The 24,240-nt window shown below is 45.4% G+C and overlaps 1 protein-coding gene across 1 annotated transcript in view; it reads left to right on the top strand.

The window, feature by feature from the left end:
- Positions 1–307: 307 nt before the first annotated feature.
- Positions 308–24,240, top strand: part of EMILIN2 (elastin microfibril interfacer 2) — a 57,070-nt gene continuing 33,137 nt past the window's right edge. Inside the window, exons 1-2 of the mRNA XM_029065989.1 lie at positions 308–417; positions 1,361–1,486. Coding sequence (XP_028921822.1) covers positions 308–417; positions 1,361–1,486 — 236 coding nt within the window. The remainder of the gene's footprint in view (positions 418–1,360; positions 1,487–24,240) is intronic.

Genomic DNA, 24,240 nt, shown 5'->3' with positions numbered 1-24,240 from the left:
AGAAGTGGGGGAGAAGAGGAGGCAGAGTTTGAGGAGAAGAGAGGAACCGCTCAGTAGGAAGCCAGCCTCGCAGAGCAGAGAGAAGACAGAGGAAAGGGGAGGAGGGGGAAGAGGAGGAGGGGACAGAAGTGGGGGAGAAGAGAGGAGAGGCGAGGATCCGCTCAGTAAGAAGGCAGCCTCGCAGACACACAGGACAGACAGACAGGAGAGAGAGAGAGACAAGGGGGAGAGAAGAGCCGCCTCCTCCCCGCCCCGGTCCCCCCGGGTTTTGGGGGTTTTTGGGGTGTTTTTGGGTTTCCCCGGGGGTATGGGTGGGGGTCTGGCCCCGGGTGCGGGGTGCGGGCGGGCGCTGCTGGTCCTGGCGCTCTGGGCCCTGGGCGGGCACGGACACCCCGCACCCCCAACGCAAAGGAACAAGTAAGTCACCCCCAAACCCCAAGGGGGACTGGCAGAGGGGGACGGTCTGCAGACCCCCCAGGAGGGAGGAAGGGTCTCCAAGACTCTCCAGCAGAGTGGGGAGTGGGGAAGGGTCCCCACGACCCCCCAGGGGAGCAGGGAGTGGGAGAGGGGCTTCAGGACCCCCAGGGGAGCAGGGAGTGGGGGAGGGTGTCCACGATCCCCCAGCAGAGTGGGGAGTAGGGGAAGGTCTGAACGACCCCCAGGGGAGCAGGGAGTGGAGGAGGGCCTGCACGACCCCCCCAGGAGAGTGGGTAGAGGGGGAGGGTCTGCACGATCCCCCGAGGGAGCAGGGAGTGGGAGGAGGGTCTTCAAGGCCCTCAAGGGAGCAGGGGAGGGGGTCGTGCAGAGTGGGGAGAGAAGGAGGGTCTTCGTGATCCCAGGGGAGCAGGGAGAAGGGGAGGGTCTGCACGACCCCCAGGGGAGTAGGTTGTTGGGGAGGGTCTCCACGACCCCCCAAGGGAGCAGGGAGTAGGGTCTGCCCGACCCCCTCAGGAGAGTGCAGCATGAAGCAGGGGCTGGAGGCTGGGGGAGTGGGTGCCACGCCTTCAAGACCTTAAACTTTGCTCCAACTTACTTGCCCCACGCAACTCATTTCCAGCTTTATTCCTACAGTGTGTGTGTTTGTGTGTGTGTGTGTGTGTGTGTGTGTCCGTCCCTCCAACTCCACCCCTTGAGGGCTGGGAGACTGCCTACCTATTGCACTCCTCCAGATGCTCAGCACAGTGCCCCGCACAGAGTAAGCACGCAATCAATCTTATTAATCGATTAACGCCCTGAGTGCAAGGCCTCACCCCTCCTCTCCCTGCCCCCCATCCATCCCTCCTGCATCCCATCCACTCTTCCTCCGCTTCCCGATCCTCATTGTTCCTGCAGCTCGATCCTTCTCCCTCTCTTCCCGCAGGAACTGGTGCGCCCACATCGTCAACAAGAATGTGAGCTGCTCTGTGCAGGAGGGAACTGAGAGTTATATTCAAGCTCAACCGTACAGATGTGCCTGGAACCACATTCCCTGCCCATCAACATTGGCGTAAGTAATGGGAGGCAGAGAGGGAGGGTCTTGCTGGGCCAGGAGAGTATTTGGCCCGCTCGCCATCAGGAAATCATTGCCAGATCTTTGGAAAATCCCCCAGCGGAAGAGAGTCTAGTCTGCGCCAGGGATCCGGGCTACAATTCCGGGCTAACGTCGTCTAAAAGTTGGCATATCTTCAGGTGGGCATCGCAGGACGTGGGTCATTTTGAAGTCTCTGATTAATCCTGGCTCCACCACTTGTCTGCTGCGTGGCCCTGGGCAAATCACTTCTTTGCTTCTCTGGACCTCAGTTACCTCATCTGTAAAATGGGGATCAAAGATGGGAGCCCCACCTGGGACAGGGACTGTGTCCAACCCGATTTACTTGCATCCACCCCAGTGCTTAGTACAGTGCTTGGCACAGAGTAAGTGCTTACTACCAATAATAATAATGATGGTATTTGTTAAGTGCTTACCGTGTGCCTAGCACTGTTCTAAGTGCTGGGGGAGTTACAAGTTTTCTTTGGTTGTCCCACGTGGGGCTCGCAGTCTTAATCCCCATTTTACAGATGAGGGAACTGAAGCACAGAGAAGTTAAATGACTTGCCCAAGGTCATGCAGCTAAGTGGCAGATCTGTGTTAGAACCCACGTCTCTGGCTCCCAAGCCCGGGCTGTTTCCATTAAGCCATGCTAGGTTTATTAGTGGGCCATGATGTGTACCCATCATTAGTAGATGATGTGAACCTGTTGTTGGGTAAGGGTTGTCTCTATCTATTGCCGAATTGTACTCTCCAAGCGCTTAGTACAGTGCTCTGCACACAACGCTCCATAAATACGATTGAATGAATAAATGAATGGAAGAAAGTTTTCCCTCTTTCATCGATAACATAAGGCAGCTGAAGCTAATTGGAGCCATACCGGGTTTTCTGAGGCAAGGACTGGCACTCTATTAGGTCGCTCAAAACTTAGGGGAAAGACCGACCCCCCTCAGTTTGTATAAACCAGTCGAGACGTAGAATAGAATGATCATCAGGGTCTTGCTGATATTTTAGAACAGTAAAACATCGCCAAAACATCTGTTTCCCAAGTACATCATCCTGAAGACATCCCTAATAAGTTTTATAATGTTGTTGAGACTGAACCTAAAGTACGGTCAGGGGAGTAAAACATGTAACCGGAGGGAGAGCTACGTCATCTTTGTGTTTGGTAAATACTTTAACTTTTTAAAGTGAAATGAAAAAAGAAGTATCGGGGTTTTCTCATCCATATTAAACAGGACTGTTTTTTCGTTTGCATTCAGGACTTCTAGACTATTTATTGAGCAAGATAGGTTTGCACTTGCCTTTTCTTATTGGCTCTAAAAATATTCAGGAGCCAATTTGACCAAATGACAAAGTTTGGGACTTTGCTGTTTTGCAGGTGGTTTGAAGAAAAAGCAAGTTGTCAGAGTAAGATGATCATTAAGGGAATTAAGACTCACATCAAATAGCTAGTCGAGCTTTTTTTTCTAAAAAGACAAGACGGAGTTTAGAGAAGACTGAGTCATGGGATTCGATTGGCTTCATTCATTCATTCAGTCATATTTATTGAGTACTTAGTGTGTGCGAAGCACTGTACTAAGCTCTTGGGAAAGTACAATATAACAATATTGAACTCTCACCGTGGCTCTAGTTAGTTGTGAAAAAGTAGTTGTAGTAAAGTATTTATTAAGTACTTACTGTGTAGAGAGCATTGTACTAAGCACTGGGATACAGTGGTGAGAATTAAACATGGTCCCTGTCTCTCATGGCTCAAAATCTAGAAAGTCATCGGTGACTTCTTCCCTTTCCCCTGTTGAATAATTCCCGTTAGTAGGGAATATTGCTAGGCCTAGCAGATAGAGCACAGGTTCTGGGAGTCAGAAGGACCTGGGTTCTAATCCCAGCTCCTCCACTTGTCTGCCGTGTGATCTTGGGCATGTTCCTTAACTTTTCTGTGCTTCAGTTCCCTCATCTGTAAAATGGGGATTAAGACTGTGAGCCCCCATGTGGGGCATGAATTTTGTCCAACCTGATTAGCTTGTATCTACCCCAGGTTTAGTATAGTGCCTGGCACGTAGTAAGCGTTTAACAAATACCATTTAAAATAAAAAATAACAAAAAAGAAAATTGCCTCTGCCTCAGTAAGTATAGATGTATGGTTAGTGCTGATCTTTGAAGCTGTATCATTTGGGAGAAATGACTCTTTGTGCCTAAAGCTTTTAGTTCTATTTAGTTCTATTCCCTGGTGATCCAGGGAAGTAGTCTGGACTCGTGAAAAGAGCATGGATCTGGGAGTAAGAGGAACGGAGTAAGAGGAACTGGGCTCTAATTCCCATTTCATAGATGAGGAAACTGAGACACAGAGAAATTTAAGTGACTTGTCCAAGGTCATTCAGCAAGCAAGTGTCAGAGTGGGATTAGAACCGGGATTAGTTTTACTAAGTGAACAAACTTCTTACCTACCCATAAATCTGGCAGAATCATCAGCCAGTTGGTAATCTACTCTCTTCCAATCCTACCTTCAGGGAGTACACCTTAAGCGTGTTGATACTTGTCTCTGCCTCATAGCCATTATGTTCGTGTCCTCATATTCTACCATTTCCCTTATGTGTAATTTATTCTAACGTCTGTCTCCCTCTGTAAGAAACTTGTGGGCAGGGATCATGCCTATAGCCCTATTGTACGTTCCCGATCACTTAGTACAGTGCTTTGCACACATAAAACTCTCAATAAGTACCCCTGATTGTTAAGCTCTTACCGTGGTAATGTGATTTAAAAATAGAAAGAAAAGATAAAAGACAAAGACATAGCAGTTTAGCCTGGAAATCAGAATAGTCCCAGGTAAAGACTAAGGAAGAAGCCTAGGATAGACTTGATAGAGGGAAAGAGAAATCTAAAATGCACATTAAGTACAGTAATCATTTTGGAAAACTAAAATAAGTAAACAGCTGTAGGGGGGTTGGGGGGTAGACTCAGCTTTCAAAAACAATTCTTTAATACGGTATGAAAATGATCAGCCTGTTGATATAGGATCCAGGAATGTTGTGTGCCATTTCTGTCTGGCCAAAAAATGGAAAGGAGAATCGTGAGGCAAATGTTTCAATAGAAAGGTCAGAGGAAGAGAGGAGAGGGGCAAGAGAGGGGCAAGGAGGGGGGGAATTGGTGGTAGGCTGGGACAGGAGGAAACAGATCAGCTTATTGGACAGCATGGTGGAGAGAGAGAGAGAGAGAGAGAGAAAGAAAGAAAAAATGAGAATCTAAAAGAATGACTGGAAAAGAAAAGAAAAACAGGCAAGGAGAGGGAACAAGAGAGAAAATGTGATTTTCACAGTCCGACTGAAGAATGTTAACATGAGAAGCAGCATGGTCTACCAGGAAGAGGAAATTAGGTCTGGAAATTAGAGGATCTCCAAGTCAGAGGACCTGGATACTCATTCTTGCTCTACTCCTTGCCTGCTGAGTGATTTTGGATGTTACTTGACTTCTCTGTGCCTCAGTTTCACCATCTGCAAAATGGGCATTAAATTTCTGTTCTTTCTCCTACGTAGCCCATGAGCCCCATATGGGACAGGGGACTGTGTCTGACCTGATTGTCTTATATCTACCTCGGTATTACTATATTATTATTATTACCGCTTATACTAATGTCACACATTTCTCTAAATAATTACAGGCCCTTTAGCCTGAGACATCTTTAGACTGAGATGCAGTGTGGCTTAGTGGATAGAACACGGGCCTGGGTGTCAGAAGGGACCTGGGTTCTAATTCCACCTCTTCCACTTGTCTGCTGTGTGACCTTAGGCAAATCACTTAACTTCTCTATGACTCAGTTACCTCATCTGTAAAATAGGGATTAAGATGGTGAGCCCCATCGGGGACAGGGACTGTGTACAACCTGATTAGCTTAATAATAATGTTGGTATTTGTTAAGCGCTTACTCTGTGCAGAGCACTGTTCTAAGCGCTGGGTAATCAGGTTGTCCCACCTGAGGCTCACGGTCTTAATCCCCATTTTACAGATGAAGTAATTAAGGCACAGAGAAGTGAAGTGACTTGCCCACAGTCACACAGCTAAGTGGCAGAGCCGGGATTTGAACCCATGACCTCTGACTCCCAAGCCCTTGCTCTTTCCACTGAGCCACGCTGCTTCTATCTACCCCGCTGCCTAGAACGGTACTTGACACATACTAAACGCTAAACAAATACCATCATTATTATTAGTCCTCACAGTATCATAAAATGAGTTGTGCACCTATTAATAGCCCCATTTTCCCGATGACAAAGTAGAGGGCAAGTAGATATTTAAATGTCTTTCTAAGGCAATTTGAGCAGTCGGGGTGTCTAGAAATTTACAGGCCGGATTTACGTGGTTGGCAGAGATATAGGTGTGGCAGACAGACAGATACTACAGCTTGGCTTAGTGGAAAAGAGCAAGGGCTTGGGAGTCAGAAGTCGTGGGTTCTAATCCCGGCTCCCCAACTTGTCAGCTGTGTGACTGTGGGCAAGTCACTTAACTTCTCTGTGCCTCAATTACCACATCTGTAAAAGGGGGATTAAGACTGTGAGTCCCACGTGGGACTACCTGATTACCTTGTTTCTACACCAATGCTTAGAACAGTGCGTGGCACATAATAAGCGCTTAACAAATACCATCATTATCATTATTATTACTCCGTTTGCTTCTGAAAACTGGGGGAGAGTTTTGCAGATTTACAGTAAGTATTTGGATTATTATCCTTTTTTCTCTGATGTTACATTTTAAAAATCAACAGATTTTAAGTGGCTCTGAAAGCATGATTTTTTTCTCTATAGCACTCATGTCTCCACATGGTCCATTGAAAAAAGTTGAAGTAAAACACGATGAAGTCAAAATTCTCCTAACAGCACTAGAAATAGAGCTAGCCACTTTGCCAGGAAAGGTCTAGACTGTAAGTTTACTGTGGTCAGGGAAGGTGTCTATCATTACAGTGTATTCTCCCAAGCGCTTAGTTCAGTGCTCTGCATTCTGCACACAGTAAGCGCTAAATAAATATGACTAACTGTATTCTTTGCTTTGTTATGTGTAAACAGCATTTAAGGCTATGGACTCTGAATGCTCAGTAAAGACAAGACAAGCCCTCTTGCTTAATATTCTTCAAATTCCCTGGTACGACTAGCGGTAGCAAAATAGTTGCCTCGGGTCCCGAAGGAAGAGGCAGAAAATGAGACTCCACTGACCCGCCTAGGGTTTTGTCTTTGGAGGTGACCCAACTATTTCTCCACCCTGCCTCTCAGGCCCCTCAATAAATCAGTCAATCACGAGGACCCAACTATTTCTCCACCCTGCCTCTCAGGCCCCTCAGTAAATCAGTCAATCACGAGCCCCTGGTTCGTACCAACCAGGAACTTCCTGGACCAGGAGAGCCTCGGTGACATGTAGTAAAATCAAACCACACCGTTAATCGCCAAGGTTACCGGGGAAAGTTTTTTACTTAATTTTACCAACGTGCAAGGGAGTGACACATACACACTCCCTCATTCACTCTACTCCACCAAGGGTCCAATACCAATCTGCTGGTCAAGGGAGCACATAGTAAGTGCTTAAAAAATACCATTATTTTACCATTCATTTACCAAGCGCTTATTACAGTGATTTGCACATGGTAAGCACTTAGTAAATATGATTGAATGAATAATAAATGAATATGCCATTAGAGAAGCAGTGAGACTTAGTAGAAAGATCATGGGCGTGGGAGCCAAAGGTTGTAGGTTCTAATCCTGACTCCGTCACTTGTCAGCTGTGTGACTTTGGACAAGCTGCTTTACTTCTCTATGCCTCAGTTACCTCACTGGTAAAAATGGGGATTAAAATTGCAAGCCCCACATGGGACCACCTGAATACCTTGTATTTACCCCAGGGCTAAGAGCAGTGCTTGGCACTTGGTAAGTGCTTAACAAATGCAATCATTATTAATAATAATACTAATGATGGTATTAGTTAAGTGCTTACTATATGCCAGGCACTGTACTACCTCTGGGGTGGAATCAAGCAATTTGGGTTAGACACAGTCCCTGTCCCACATGGGGCTCACAATCTCAATCCCCATTTTGCAGATGAGGTAACTGAGACCCAGAAAGGTGAAGTGACCTTTCCAAGGTCACCCAGCAGACAAGTGGCAGAGCCGAGATTAGAACACATGACCTTCTGGCTCCCAGGTCCGTGTTCTACCGACTACGCCAGTACAGTGCTCTGCACACAGGAAACGCTCAATAAATACCAATGATGAATCTATTGATTGAGTCAGGGCCTGTCACACCCTAAGGAGTTGGTCTAAGGAAATTGTGGAAAAGAGGGAGCAGACATCTAAAACCTCGTGTGGGTAACTCCCCTCTTTCTCATCGACTCAATGATTCATAAATTCTGCCAATTCCAAGTGCTCAGTACAGTGCTCTGCACACAGTAAGCGCTCAATAAATATGATGGAATGAGTGAATAAACATAATCCTTGACCAGGAATGCAGTGACAAACCTAACCTATGATATAACCAGGTTTTGGTCTTCAAACATGATTGTGCTGTGAATGGGGCTAGTATATGTTTCCCCAGAGACGTATGTCTTGTAAATTAGAATCCACTCTGGGCAAGTAATAGAGATAATGACTTTGGTAATCCCTGAACACATACTAGGTGCCAAGCACTGTGCTGAACACTGGGGTAGATAGAAGCTAAAAGATTGGACACAGATCATGTCTCACAAGGGGCTCACAATCTGAGGTGGAAGTGTGGATATTCTGGGAGGGAATTGTGAATGTGGGCAGGAATGTATCTCTTTGTTGTTACAGCCTATGCTCCCAAGCGCTTATTACAGTGATTTGCACACGGTAAGCACTTAGTAAAAATGATTGAATGAATGACTGGCTTTTGGGCAACACAGTGAAAAGTTTCATCTATGGAAGTGGAGATGAGCGAGGGTGGCTGTGAGTTTGGAATTTGCTGAAAATGCTGGGAATGGGGCTGGAACCAGGGAATGTGTCTACCGACTGTTATATTGGCCTCTCCCAAGCGCTTAGTGCCCCTCTCGGGATGGCTCCTGGAGAGTTTCCAGTCCTCCACCAGTCTCGGCTCTGGGAGGGAGAGTCAAGCAGAGACCTGTCCGTTCCATTCCTAACTGGGTCAGTGGCTGGCGAGTGGGACGCCATCTGCTACAAGTCAAAACTCCCCAGTGCTGGGCAGCAGCGGCACGGGGGAGAGTCGAGGGTGGAGACTTAAGGTGATTGCACGAAGAAGGCAGTGGTCAACCGCTTCCGGATGTTGACCAAGAAAACTCTGTGGGTACACTACCAGAATGATTGCAGATGGAGAGTGGCATGTTCTGTGAGAATTGTGTTCATGGCATCGCTATGGGTCGGAAAAGGCTTGACAGCATAAGATGAGAAAAAGCACTTAGTACAGTGCTGTGTACACAGTAAATGCCCAATAAATATGATTGATTGATTGACTCGCCCCATGCCTGAGATCCAGCCAGAACCATCTGCCTTGGTGATGTATTTCTCTCTCCCTCACTACCTTTCTCCCTCTCTCTCTCTTACCCTCCCAATGGTATTTATTGAGTCCTTACAGTGTGCAGAGCACTGTAATAAGCACTGGGAAGAGTACAATGCAATAGAGTTAGTAGACACAGTCCAAGCTACATCTAGGATAAAAAGAAAGGCTAGTGTGGCTATGAGGATAATTAGTAGCTGGTTTAACCCTAGACCCAATTTCTCAGAGTTTCCCAGGCACACCCAGCAGAGAAGCAGTGAGACCTAGTGGAAAGAGCACGGGACTAGGAGTCAGAAGACCTGGGTTCTAATCCTAGCTCGGCCATTTGTCTGCTGTATGACCTTAGACAAGTCACACAACTTCTTTGTGCCTCACTTACCTCAGTAAAATGGATATTAAGACTGTGAGCCCTGATTGGGACCAGGACTCTGTCCAACCTGATTTTCCTGTATTTACCCCAGCTCTTTGTACGATGCCTGGCACATTGTAAGTGCTTAACAAATACCATTTAAAAAAAAAACTCACTATACAACAGCCTGGTCTGGTCTCTAGACTGAGATCTTGTTGTGGCCAAGGAACATCTCCTCTGCCTCCGCTAACCCTAGCACTTAATACAGTGCTCTGCAAGCAGCAAGCACTCAGTAAATGCCATTCATTGATTGACTGACTGGTCAGCAGACTGACCTCTAGGTTGGCCTTTGGTCTCAAATCTTCGGGATCTGCCAAAGATGACTGGGTAAACCTCTCCTTCTGTAGTCTGTGTCGCTATCTTTAATGTTATTCATTAAATCTTGAGTGTAATCTTGCCAGCTTTGAAAGCGGTCTATATCATGGCGGCAGGGGCCTCTCTCACCCTTTGCGTTCGTTACTGGTGGGAGTCGATAATTCCGTAGCCGTCTCGGCTGATGGTGAATTTAGGGCAGCTTGGAGCAAACTTTAGCTTCAGCTAGATGTTATACAGCAGTGTGGCCCTGAATCCAATCCAAAGTGGTGGAAACAGCTATGTTCAGTAGCCTGGCCTAGTGGATAGGACACGGGCCTGGGAGTCAGAAGGACATGGGTTCTAATTTTGGCTCTGCCACTTGTCTGCTGTGTGATCTTGGGCAAGTCACTTCACTTCTCTGGACCTCAGTTCCCTCATCTGTAAAATGAGGATGGAGACTGTGAGCCCCACATGGGACAGAGACCATGTCCAACTTGATTTGCCTGTATCCACCCCAGTGCTTGGTACAGTGCCTGACAATAATAAGTGCTTAACAAGTGTCATTAGTATCATTATTAATACTGAGAGAGGTCACTAAGCTTTTGTTTAACCTTAAAGTAATTCAAAACATAATGTGCTTATTTTAAATGCCTGAGTTGTTAAATGATTATAAGGTTTTTGTAGGGGTTGACTGGAAAAGCTTGTTCTGTTGTCTTTGAGAGGGTGTTATCAACTTTATCAACTGATGAGGCAGTGCGGCCTGGTGGGAAGAGCCCAGGCCTGGGAGTCAGAGGAACTGGGTCCTAATCCCAGCTCTGCCCCTTGTCTGCTATATATCCTCAGACTAATCACTTGATCTCTCCATACCTCAATTTCCTCATCTGTAAAATGGGGATTAATTCCTACTCCCTCCAATTTAGACTGTGAGCTTCATGTGAGACAGGGACTGTGTCTAAATTGATTATCTTGTACCTTCTCCAGTGCTTAATACAGTGCTTGACACAGAATAAATACTACTACTTATTATTATTACTATTTTTATTATTGTGTAAGAATTTGCCCAATCTAGGTTAATCTGCATTCTTGCAGCAGGCAAGCTCATTCTGAATAATAATAATAATAATAATGTTAGTATTTGTTTAGCGCTTACTATGTGCAAATGTTCTAAGCGCTGGGGGGACAAGGTGATCAGGTTGTCCCACGTGGGGCTCACAGTCTTCATCCCCATTTTACAGATGAGGGAACTGAGGCACAGAGAAATTAAGTGACTTGCCCAAAGTCACACAGCTGGCAAGCAGCGGAGCTGGGATATGAACCTATGACCCCTGACTCCCAAACCCGGGCTCTTTCTACTGAGCCATGCTGCTTCTCTAATATCTCTGCCCACCTTTATACTCTCTCCATTAAGGTCTTCTTCAACCATATTTATAAATTAATCCATTCTTTCATAATCTGTATCCAATTTTAATCTCAAATTTTTGTCATGTATTGAAAAAGCCATAGCTTCTTCAACTGTTCTCTCCTATTGTCATGATGCAGTAGACTGTTCAAGTTTGATGAGAACTTAATTGGACAGCAGTTCTTCCAAATGAGATGCAGTTAACTCATCGACACCTAGTCAAGAGAAGCAGCATGGATTAGTGGCAAGACCAGGGGCCTGGGAGTCAGAAGGACCTGGGTTCTAACCCCAGCTCCTCCACTTATCTGCTATGTGACCTTGAAAAAGTCACCTAACTGGTCTGTGCTTCAGTCACCCCATCTGTAAAATGGGGTTTAAGACTGTGAGCCCCATGTGGGACAGGGACTGTCCAATCTAATTACCTTGTATCTATCCAGAGCTTAGTACAGAGCCTGCCACATAATAAGCACTTAACAAATACCATATTTTTTTTAAAAAGTAAACATATTAAAGCAACAAATAAAGTTTGCCCTGCTAGAGCATTTACTATGTGCAGAGCACTATACTAAGCACTTGGGAAAGAACAATACAATAGAATCAGTGTACAGTTTCACTTCTTAAAAAGAAGTAAGCACTGTATTGACAGGATCCTGACATTTGGCTGGATTTCCTCCGTGTTTGCACCCTCTAGAATGATAACAGTGTGTGTCTCTACAGGAAGCAGAGGCCAGACTGCATTTTTGTCTACAAAAGATGTCATTATCAGTAAGCGGAGTATTTATTGTTGAGAGTGCTTATTGCTTAGTACTTTACAGGATACTGAAAAGATGATCTGTATGTGGTGATTCACCTTGCTTTCTCCAACTAGACTTAAAGAAAACATTTCAGATAAAAGCTGTGCAGATAATTTAATGTCTTGGGTGTGTCAGTGAACACAGTAGTGTATTCTTTTAATTTTCATTTCATAAAGTGGAGACTCAGGTACCACTTGCTTGCTGTGCATGACTTTAGTTAAGTCACTTAACTTTGCCTCAATTTCTTCACCTTATAAAATAGAGGTTGATACCTGTTCTCCCTCCTACATAGACTGTGAGTCCCTTGTGGTAATGGGGACTCTGTCAGATCGGATTCTACCCCAACCCTTAGTACAGTGTTTGGCATTCAGTAAGTGCTTAACAAATGCCACAGTTATTATTAAGATGTCAAGAGTACATGAGTTCTAAATCTGGCTCCGCCACTTGTCTGCTGTGGGACCTTGGGCAAGTTACTTCAGTTTTCTGTGCCTCAGAATGGGGATTAAGATTGTGAGCCCCATTTGGGACATGAATTGTGTCCCACCTGACTAGCTTGTCTCTATCCCAGCACTTTATGGCACATAGTAAGTGCTGAATAAATACTATAAAAAAAGATGAAGTAGAAAAAACTTGACAAGTTATATTGTACTCTCCCAAGTGCCTAGTACACTGCTCTGCACACTATAAGCTTTCAATAAAAGAGTGATTGTCAGATTTGAGGAGGGAGGGCATTCCAGGCCAGAGGTGGGACGTGGAGTAAGGGTCGGTGGCAAGATAGGTGAGACTGAGGTACAGTGAGAAGGTTAGCGGCACGAGAGCAGCCAAGTCGCGGACTGAGTTGTAGAAGGAGAGTAGTGTGGTGAGGTCAGAGTGGGCGAGCTGACGGAGGGCTTTAAAGATGATGGTGAGGAGCTTTTGTTTGATGTGGAGGTGGATGGGGAGCCATTGGAGTTGTTTGAGGAGCGGGACGACATGTCCTGAACGTTTTTATAGAAAAATGATCCAGGAAGCAGAGTGAAGTATGGCCTGAAGTGGAAAGAGATGGGAAGCTGGGAGGTCAGCAAGGAGGCTGATGCAGTAATCCAGGAGGGATAGCGTGAGTGGTCGTATTAACGTGGTTGTAGTTTGGATGGAGAGGAAAGGGCAGATTTTTAGCAATATTGTGAAGGTGGGACCGACCGGATTTAGTGATGGATTGAATATGTGGGTTGAATGAGAAACAGAGGAGTCAAGGATATTGCCGAGGTTATGGGCTTGTGAGGCAGGAAGGATGGTGGTGCCGTCTACAGTGATGGGAAAGTCAGAGGGAGGACAGGGTTTGTTGGGAAGAGAAGGAGCTCTGTTTTGGACATGTTAAGTTGGAGGTGACAGGAGGACATCCACGTAGAGGTGTCTTGAAGGCAGGAGGAGATGCGAGATTGGAGAGAGGGAGATCAGGGCTGGAGATGGAGATTTGGGTAGCATTCAAACAGAGGTGGTAGTTGAAGCCATGAAAGCGAATAAGTTTTTCAAGGGAGTGGGTGTAGATGGAGAATAGAAGAAGACCCAGAACTGAGTCTTGAAGGACTCCCACAGTTAAGGAGTGGGAGAGAAAGGAGGAGCCTGTGAAGGAACTGAGAATGAACGAGAGATAAAAGGAGAACCAGGAGAAGATAGAGTCAGTAGAAGCCAAGGTTGGGTAATGTTTCCAGGAGAAGGGGGTGGTCGACAGTGTCAAAGACAGCTGAGAGGTATTGAGGAGGATTAGGATGGAGCTGACCCCTACCCTGCCTGCCCCCCCATCCTGCCTCTGTCCTGGAACTCCCTCCCTCCGCAAATCCAACCCGGGCTTGGGAGTCAGAGGTCATGGATTCAAATCCCAAATCCCGGCTCTGCCACTTGTCAGCTGTGTGACTGTGGGCAAGTCACTTAACTTCTCTGGGCCTCAGTTACCTCATCTGTAAAATGGGGATTAAGACTGTGAGTCTCACGTGGGACAATCTGATTACCCTATATCTACCCCAGCGCTTAGAACAGTGCTCTGCACATAGTAAGTGCTTAACAAATACCAACATTATTATTATTATTATTATTATCCAAAAGATAGTGTCTCCTCTCCTTTGGAGCCTTATTGAAGGCACACCTCCTCCAAGAGGCCTTCCCAGGCTAAACCCCACTTTTACACATCTCCCACCTCCTTCAGGGTTGCCCTTGACTTGTTCTCTTTGCTCTTTTCCCCTCCCAACCTCACAGCATTTATATACATATCTGTAATAGTATTTATTTGTATTGATGTCTGTCGCCCCCTCTAGACTGTAAGCTCATTGTGGGCAGGGAATGTGACTATTGTAATGTCCTCTCCTAAGTGCTTAGTACAGTGCTCTGCACACAGTAAGCACTCGATAAATACAGTTGTATGAGTGAATGAATTAATAAATACCATTGCTCGATTGAACAGAAATATCATTTATGGGCAGGCTATTCCTTAGAGCCAATAATCTCTGTTTTCATTTCCTTATAGCTGGGCTTACTGCTATTGGCAGTTAAAGTAGGTATCTGATTTTGTGATATCTGCAGCTATTTGTAAGGTAATGGCTTTCATCTAATCAGTATTCATATCTTCCACTACTTTTTCTCCATTAAAAAAAAAACAAAACTGTCCACCAGTCCTTCTCTAATGCCAGTAATAATAATAATTATTATTATAATGGTATTTGTTAAGTGCTTACTCTGTGCCAGGAACTGTACTAAGCACTGGAGTGGATACATACCAGCAAATCGGGTTAGACATAGTCCCTATTCCACGAGGGGCTCACAGTCTCAATTCCTATTTAACAGAGGTCACTGAGGCATAGAGATGTGAAGTGACTTGGCCATCGTCACACAGCCGACAAGTGGCAGAGCTGGGATTAGAACCCAGCTCCTTCTGACTCCAAAGCCCGGGATCTAGCCACTATGCCTTGCTGCTACTCTTAGTGATTCTCTTAGGAGTTACTTAATGGCTCTACCTCACGTAGGCCTTGTCATTCCACCTCAAATGCATTCTGACCTTACTTTCAATGGACTAAACCGACCAAAAGGTAACCTCATTTTTTGGAGAAAAAGATTTCAGCCACCAGGGCTCCCATTTTAGAAATGTCCTTAAGTATCTCTGCATAAAGCCCAGTTAATTCAGAATTAAAGAGCTTTCTTACTGCATTTGACAAGTCAAAGGCATTCAAATAAAAAATACCCAATGCATCAATTTTATGGACCGACTCCCATGAATTTAGCCCTGCAGGTGGATATAATACTGTACATTTTAAGTAATTCTTTCCTGTCCCTTCCGGGTCTTTAGGGAGCAGAACGAGCAGAACACATACCAAGCCTTTCTTCCCACCAAAACTTCAAGCTGCTGTAATCTGATATTGCTTCCTCTAATACTCAGGGTGGATTTTAGTGGTCTCTTACCTTGAGCTGCACTGAAAGCAGCTTTGTTATGGGAAAATAAATGTTCACCTAGCAACAGGGAGCCAGATAAGGGCTTTGGAGGGGAACTTTATTTGGTTAAGTGTCTTTAAAAACAATTTATTTATAAAGCTTACTTTAATTCAGTAGGTGGGGCAAGGATCTCGGATTCCACACCTCTTTTTGGGGGACTCAAGGAAAGAGATTCAATCATATTTATTCACTGGTATTTATTGAGCACTTACTGTGTGCAGAGCACTGTACTAAGTGCTTGAGAGAGTACAGTATACCAATAAACAGACACATTCCTTACACACAACAAAGTTATAGTCTATAGAGGGGGGAGACAGATATTAATATAAATGAGGGTTCGACATGGGATGGGGATTAGAGAAGGCAGTACTTTATAATTTTCCACTGAAACTGGGTTTTAAGAGTGGGTTTTTTTATTTTGGGGAAATCTCTCTGAATTGACAAGATGTAGCCAACCACATCTTATTTATATGCTGCCATAATAAATTCATCCCAAGCGCTTAGTACAGTGCTCTGCACATAGTAAGCGCTCAATAAATACTATTGAATGAATAAATAAAAAGCCAATCTTTTATGAAGCAAAAAATATTTTATTCTTGTGGCTTTTGGGATTCCCTTTAAAAAACGTTGAATGTTGAAGTTCCGGGCAGCCCCTATAAATAAATACTTTATTGTATCTTGTTTTAAAGAACCCAAGAAACAACGGAGCCTTTCTTCTCCGTTCTTTGGAATAGACATAGTTTCCTTTCATACATCGTACATGCATTTTTGCAACAATTCCAGATCATCACATTATCTTCCTCCTCCGCTTGCGTTGGTTACCACTAATTGCAATGGCTATTTTTCATTGTTTTTGAAGAGGGTGCATTGTTGTGTGTTACGGATTTCCAAGCTTTCTCTTTCTGCTCATTAGAAGTATTTTTGGAATATTCATTTTAAGACCCAGCTCTGTGTGTGGTTTTCCCTTCATGATCCCGCCAATTCCAGTGGTCTGTTTTTATTTTTCACTCTTCCCCTACCAGGGTGTAAGGATTGTTGAAATTCCTACTGTTAGGAATTTGGAATACTATAGACTAGCCCAAATTCTAGACAATGGAAAAAGTCAAAGAGAGATTAGAAACTAGAATCAGGCCCTGGGGCCTCTTTGCAGGAGATAAGATAGATGAAAGACAGTTGGGGCAGGTGTTGTTTGAAATTGCTGAGTGTCAGAACAACTTTAGCCCTGTTGTTCTTCTGAGGGAAGTCAACCTTCACTCAGGAAGAAAGTATTTACTGGAGAGCAGTTTGGACTAAAGCAATGAGCCTAATAAATCATCCAATGGCTCTAGGTATGCAACTGTGCCAGGAAACAAGCTCAGAGAATGCATATGACTCCCCCCCCCCCCAGCTTTCTCTCTTCCTCTGAGCTTCAGGGCAAAATCCTCTTCCACTGCTCCCTAAATATTTTCATATGGTTGGTGTGAAAGAGGAAATATAAGACTTAAACCAGAAAATATCAAATTAGGGTGATTTTGTGAGTAGCCCAGCAAACCGCTTGGTACTGGCCTGGATAAATAATCCAGATAATCAGTTATGTTTATTGAGAGCTTACTGTGTGCTTTTTTAAATGGTATTTGTTAAATGCTGTGTGCCAGGAACTGTACTAAGTGCTGGGGTGGATTCAAGGGATCAACAGCTGGTCTACTGTATTTGCACACTGAGACCTCACACCTGCACGGTATCAGAATATGCCAGGTTTTCGCAGTTACTGCTTGCCACATGTTGGCTGTTAAGACCTCTTCCTCATGTCAGAGAAAGGAACAGAAGCAGTGTGGTCTAGCGGAAAGAGCACTAGCCTAGGAGCCAGAAGTCTGGGTTTTAATCCAAGCTCTGCCACTCACCCATTGTGTGATCTTGGACACTTCTCTGTGCCTCCGTTTCCTCATCTGTAAAATGGAGGATTTGATATTTGTTCTTCCTATGTAGACTGGGAGTCCCATGTGGGACCGGGACTGTGTCCACTTGAATGTACTTTATCTACCTTATTTCTTATTACAGTGCTTGGTACATAGTAAGCCCTTAACAGGTACCACAAGAATTATTGTCAGTTGTCTGTCATTAATTCTTCATACCGAATTTGGAGTATTTCAATGATGAAAATAGCCAAGCAGATCACAAATTAGAAAACTATCTCTAGCCCATCTATGGGTATAATAAAAGGAAGCAGGGGTTTCCTTCTCGGATACCTTCAAGAAAGATTTACTATCTTAATGCTGTGCTTTAGGGCGAGATTCTTAACCACAGCAGTTGACGCATTTTCTAGTTCCCAATTTATTGCCCTTAGAGATAGGGCGCGTGGTTAAGAGACTGAAGAAATGGGATGGTTTGTAGCAACAACTTCCTCTAGGGAATGAGAGAAAGTATGAAAATCAAGCAAAGACCTATGGTTTCATTGTTCTTGGTATCCACAGTGCCTGGCACTGCCTTGATTTTACCGAAAGCTGACAGTATTAGATACTAAAAGTTGGGAGGCAGCATGGTCTAGTAGATAGAACACAGGCCTGGTAGTCAGAAGGACTTGGGTTCTAATCCCAGCTCTGCCCCTGGACTGCTCTGTGACCTTGGGCAAGTTGCTTCACTTCTATGGGCCTCAGTTACCTCTTCTGTCAAATAGGGATTAAAACTGTGAATCCCCTGTGGGACAAAACCTGTGTCCAACCTGATTAGATGCTATCTACACTAGCACTTAGTACAGTTCCTGGCACAAGGTAGGTGCTTAACAAGTAATAATAATAATAACTGTGAAATTTGTTAAGCACTTACTGTGTGCCAAGCACTGTTCTAAGTGCTGGGTAGATTCATTCATTCATTCAATAGTATTTATTGAGCGCTTACTATGTGCAGAGCACTGTACTATGCGCTTGGAATGAACAAGTCGGCAACAGATAGAGACAGTCCCTGCCATTTGACGGGCTTACGGTCTAATCGGGGGAGACGGACAGACAATAATAATAATAATAATAATAATGTTGGTATTTGTTAAGCGCTTACTATGTGCCGAGCACTGTTCTAAGCGCTGGGGTAGACACAGGGGAATCAGGTTGTCCCACGTGGGGCTCACAGTCTTAATCCCCATTTTACAGATGAGGGAACTGAGGCACAGAGAAGTCAAGTGACTTGCCCACAGTCACACAGCTGACAAGTGGCAGAGCTGGGATTCGAACTCATGAGCTCTGACTCCAAAGCCCGTGCTCTTTCCACTGAGCCACGCTGCTTCTCTAGACAAGAACAATGGCAATAAATAGAGTCAAGGGGAAGAACATCTCGTAAAAACAATGGCAACTAAATAGAATCAAGGCGATGTACATTTCATTAACAAAATAAATAGGTACCAGGTCATCAGGTTGTCCCACGTGGGGCTCACAGTCTTAATCCCAATTTTCCAGATGAGGTAATTGAGGCATAGAAAGTGAAGTGCCTTGCCCAAAGTCACACAGCTGATAAGTGGGAGAGCAGGGATTAGATCCCACAACCTCTGACTCCTAAACCTGTGCTCTTTCCACTGAGCCATGCTGTGGAATTCCTCTAGGCTGTAAGCTTCCTGTGGGTAGGGATCATGTTTACCAACTCTGTTATATCGTACTGTCCCAAGTGTCAGTACAGTGCTCTGCGCATAGTAGGCTATCAATAGATACCACTGATTGATTTGTTGATCTGGGAAGGTGGGACGGGAGCTGACGATGCCGTCTGCTACTTGATTCTTCAGGGAAAACTTCTTTATTCTCTAATCTTCCTTAAACCTTTCCATTCTCAGACTTTCCCCTTTGCTCTCCTGTTAATTCTGGTATTAAGCACTTACTAGATACTAGGCTTTCTACTAAGCGCTAGGGTGGATATATGCAAATCAGGTTGGACACAGTCCCTGTCCCTATCCCATTTTACAGATGAGGGAACTGAGGGCCAGAGAAGTGAAGTGACTTATCCAAAGTCACACAGCAGACAGGTGGCAGAGGCAGAATTAGAACCCACTCCCTTCTGACTCCCAGGCCTGGGCTCTAGCCACTGCTCCTTGCTGCTTCTCATATAAACACTTGGACAAGGGTCACATCTTCTAGACTGTTAGTCCATTGTGGGCAGGGATTGTCTCTTTATTTGCTGTATTATAGTTTCCAATCACATAGTACAGTGTTCTGCACACAGTAAGCGCTCAATAAATATGCCTGAATGAATTATTCTTCGAGGACTCAGAGGGGATGACGGCAAGCCCTAAGCGATGCAGTAGCAGATCAGAGCAGTCATCGCTGACTGCTGAGGGTCTTTGCCTCCAGGTGCAAGACCGGCTGGCTGAGCCGGGACTGAAATCCCAGTGTGAGCAGTGGGATGGGATGGTTGATGGACAAAGTCAGGAGGGGGCCCTGTTCCCATCAGACTCCATCAATCAATCAATCAGTGGTGTTTATTGAGCACTTACTGGGTGCAGAACTCTGGGCTAAGCTCTTTTCCAGCCGATTCAATCGATCAGTGGTATTTATTGAGAACTTACTGGATGCAGAACACTGGGCTAAGCTCTTTCACAGCCAAATCAAGCAATCATTTGTATTTACTAAATCCTTCTGTGTACAGAGAGCTGTACTAATCTCTGTCCCAGCTGACTCAATCAATCAGTGGTATTTACTGAGCACTTACTGTATGCAGTTAGAGAAGCCATGTGGTGTAATAGATAGAGCACAGGCCTGGAAGTCAGAAGGTCATGGGTTCTAATTCTGACTCCTCCACCTGTCGGTTGTGTGACCTCGGGCAAGTCGTTTTACTTCTCTGTGCCTCTGTTACTTCATCTCTGTAAAATGGGGATTGAGACTGCAATCCCCACGTAGGACAGGGATCGTATCCAACCAGATTTGCTTGTATCTATCCCAGCACTTAGTACAGTGCCTGGCACATAGTGAGTGCTTAACAAGTACCATAATTATTACTAATTATTATTACTAAGCTCTTTTACAGCTGACTCAATCATCAATCAGTGGTATTTATTGAATGCCTGCTGTGTACAGAACTCTGTACTAAGCTCTTTCCCAGCTGACTCAATCATAAATCAATCAATCAGTGGTATTTATTGAGCACTTAACATGTGCAGAGCATTATACCAAGCACATGGGAGAGTACAGTAGAGCGAAGTCGGTAGACGGGGTCCCTGCCAACAAGGAACTTACAGTCTAAAGGGGGAGACAGACAATATAAATAAATAAGTTACAGATGTGGGTGTAAGTGTCACGGAGCTGAGGGAAGGGTAAATCTTAGTGCAAGGATGACGCAGAAGGGAATGGGAGAAGTGGAAAGAAGGACTTAGTCAGGACTCCCGGCCCACCCTCGTCGTCCACACTCAGATCTTCTGGTCTCGGGCCCACCCTTAATGGTGTCTCCTACTAATCAGGGGGCCCAGACCTAGCTAGGGGACACTGCTGAGGGGAGAAACGGGCCTTGAAGCCACATGGCGATCGTATTTTACTTATTTATTGAGTCAGTCGATCCTATTTAGGTATTAGTCAGGTATTTAAGTATTCACTTATTTAGGTATTTGTCCAGCTGCATAGCACTTACTTTGTGTCCAGCGCTGTTCTAGCTGTTGGGGAAGAAACAACTTGGGTTGGACACAGCCCATGCCTGGCATGGGGCTCACAGTCTAAGTAGTTGCATTTGTTAAGCGCTTACTATGTGTGGGGCACTGGGGTAGATATAGACTAATCTGGTTGTACATAGTCCCTGTCCTACACTGGGCGCACAGTCTTCATCCCCATTTTCCAGATGAGGCCCAGAGAAATGAAGTGATTTGTCTAAGATCACATAGCAGACAAATGTCGGAGCTGGGATTAGAACCCAGGTCCTTCTGACTCCCAGGTCTGGGCTTTAACCATTAGGTCATGCTGATTCTCCAGCATAAGAGGGAGGCTAAGTATTGAATCCCTAATTTACAGTTGAGGCAACTGAAGCACAGAACAGTTAAGTGACCTCCCAAGGTCACCCAGCAGGCAAGTGGCAGAGTGTTTACTCTGTGAAGAGCACTGTGCTAAGCACCTAGGAGGAGAAATAGAGAGGAGAGCAGGAAACAGCTGTGCAAATGGGGTGGAGGAGGAGAAGGAACAGAATGAGGAAGAGAGGGACCTTCCTTCTGCTCCTTCCTCTCCCTCGTCACCCCAGACAGCTGCTCTCTGCTTTGCTCTGGACTTCTCGAGACTCCCGTCTGTCGGATAGATCCCTGCTCTAGCTTTCCTGCATTTGCCCTCTGCCAAACGCTCCACTCACCCCAGCTTTTCTCGAACCGAGGCTCAGTTTCCTCGTCAGGCCCTATCCCTTCTCCCACCGCTTGTAGACTCTAAGCTCGTCGTGGGCAGGGAACTTGCCTGTTATATTGTAAAACAAAAATGATAGTGGTATTTATTAAGCGCTTACTATGTGTCAAGCACTGTTCTAAGCCCTGGGGTAGATAAGAACTAATCAGGTTGGACACAGTCCCTGTTCCACATGGGGCTCACAGTCTTAATCCCCATTTTATAGATGAGGGAACTGAGGCCCAGTGAAGTGATGTGACTTTTCCAAGGTCACACAGCAGTCAAGTGAAGGGGCTGGGATTAGATCCCAGATCCTTCTGACTCCCAGACCTGGGCTCTAGTCACTATGCCATTCATTCATTCAATAGTATTTATCGAGCCCTTACTATGTGCAGAGCACTGTACTAAGTGCTTGGAATGTACAATTCGGCGACAGATAGAGACAATCCCTGCCCAATGACGGGCTCACAGTCTAATCGGGGGAGACAGACAGCAAAGCAAAACAGAACGAAACAAAAACAAGACAACATTATCATGATAAATAGAATCAAGGGGATGTACATCTCATTAACAGAATAAATAGGGTAATAAATAATATATACAAATGAGGACAGTGCTGGGGGGTGAGGAGCAGATGGGGAGGGGAGGAGGAGAAGAGGGGAAGGGGGCTCAGCTGAGGGGAGGTGAACGGGGAAGAGGGAGGAGCAGAGGGTGGAGGGAGAGCAGAGGGAAAAGGGAGGGAGCTCAATCTGGGAAGGCCTCTTGGAGGAGGTGAGCTCTCAGTAGGGCTTTGAAGAGGGGAAAAGAATTGGTTTGGAGGACGTGAGGAGGGAGGGCATTCTAGGAGAGCAGTAGGATGTGCGCCAGGGGCCAATGGCAGGATAGGCGTGAACGGGGGACAGTGAGGAGGTGAGCGGCAAAGGAGCGGAGCGTGCAGGGTGGGCCGTAGGAAGAGAGAAGGGAGGTGAGGTAGGAGGGGGCAAGGTGATGGAGAGCCTTGAAGCCAAGAGTGAGGAGTTTTTGTTTCGTGTGGAAGTTGATAGGCAACCACTGGAGGTTTTTAAGAAGGGGAGTGACAGGCCCAGAGTGTTTCTGTAAGAAGATGATCTGGGCAGCGGAATGAAGAATAGACTGGAGCGGGGAGAGACAGGAGGAAGGGAGATCAGAGAGAAGGCTGACATAATAATCCAGTCGGGATATTATGAGAGCTTGGACCAGCATGATAGCCATTTGGATGGAGAGGAAAGGGTGGATCTTGGCGATATTGTAAAGGTGAGACCGGCAGGCGTTGGTGACGGATTGGATGTGTGGGGTGAATGAGAGAGCCGAGTCAAGGATGACACCAAGGTTGCTGGCCTGAGACGGGAAAAACGGAAGTGCCGTCCACAGTGACGGGGAAGTCAGGGAGAGGATAGGGTTTGGGAGGGAAGATAAGGAGCTCAGTTTTGGACATGTTGAGTTTTAGATGGTGGGCAGACGTCCAGGTGGAGATGAGGGCAAACGTCCAGGTGGAGATGTCTTGGAGGCAAGAGCCTGAAGGGAGGAGGAGAGAACAGGGGAGGAGATGTAGATTTGGGTGTCATCTGCATATGCCATGCTGCTTAGTGCTCTGTACCGAGTGAGTGCTCAATAAATGGGATTGGATGATTGATCAATTGCCTTTTGCATCTTCACAGTCGCTGGAATCCTCAGCTCCTGGCTATTTCCAGCCTGATGCACTCTCTTTCTTTCTCTGAAGCAGGGGCAGTCAACTCCTGTTCTACTTTGTTCAACTTATTGTTCTACTGTATTCTCCCCGGCGCTTAGGACAGTGTTCTGCATAAAATGAGCGCTCAGACTGTCTGACTAGGAGCAGAAAGGTTGCTCCAGGCATTCACAATAGCTTGGTAGAAGGCTCGAAGGCAGGAAAGGGATAAATAAGTTCCCGGAGAGCAAAGAGGCAATTCCAGACAGAATGCCAAAACACGAGCAATTGGGAAGCAAATCCAAAAAGAGGCGTCATCCGAGACCTCACAAGACCTCAGACCTGCTGCCTTTTCAACTCGTCTTTGTTTTTAAAAAACACTCTACTCCGTCTTAGTTGGATTAGGAAATCTGAGGTTCATATTTCTTATAAAAAAGCACCAGAAAAATAAAATATCTCTATTACGGAAATCCCCAATTGTAATATTTTTATAGTCCCGTCTTTTTTTGGGGTGGACTTTGAGAACTGGTCATAGTGTGGAGAAGAGGCAGGCCAGAAACCCCCTAACTACATATACATAACTACTGATAGAGTATAAATAATCCCACACTCAAGTTGTTAGTTTTAGCTTTATCTGTGCCTTTAGCACAAGTTTCTGCATCATAATTACAGCTTTTATCACATGTTTGAAAAGTCAGATATTCCCCAACAATTAACATTCCATTCCAATTAAAGAACAGAGTGTGTGTGTCAGGAAGGGATGGGGTGGGGGCGGGAGGTGGGGGTTGATTTTCACATTTCACAGATTTGGATTTGTTTTTGCGATCTGGCAGCATGCAATAAAATCCTCCTCCCTAGAAGGCTGACGTTACAACGACTGATATTCC

This window comes from Ornithorhynchus anatinus, chromosome 5 (genome assembly GCF_004115215.2).
Source record: "Ornithorhynchus anatinus isolate Pmale09 chromosome 5, mOrnAna1.pri.v4, whole genome shotgun sequence".
NCBI classification, from domain to species: Eukaryota; Metazoa; Chordata; class Mammalia; order Monotremata; family Ornithorhynchidae; genus Ornithorhynchus; species Ornithorhynchus anatinus.
Note: the sequence above shows the minus strand (reverse complement) of the source record. Positions and strands in the feature narration are given on the sequence as shown.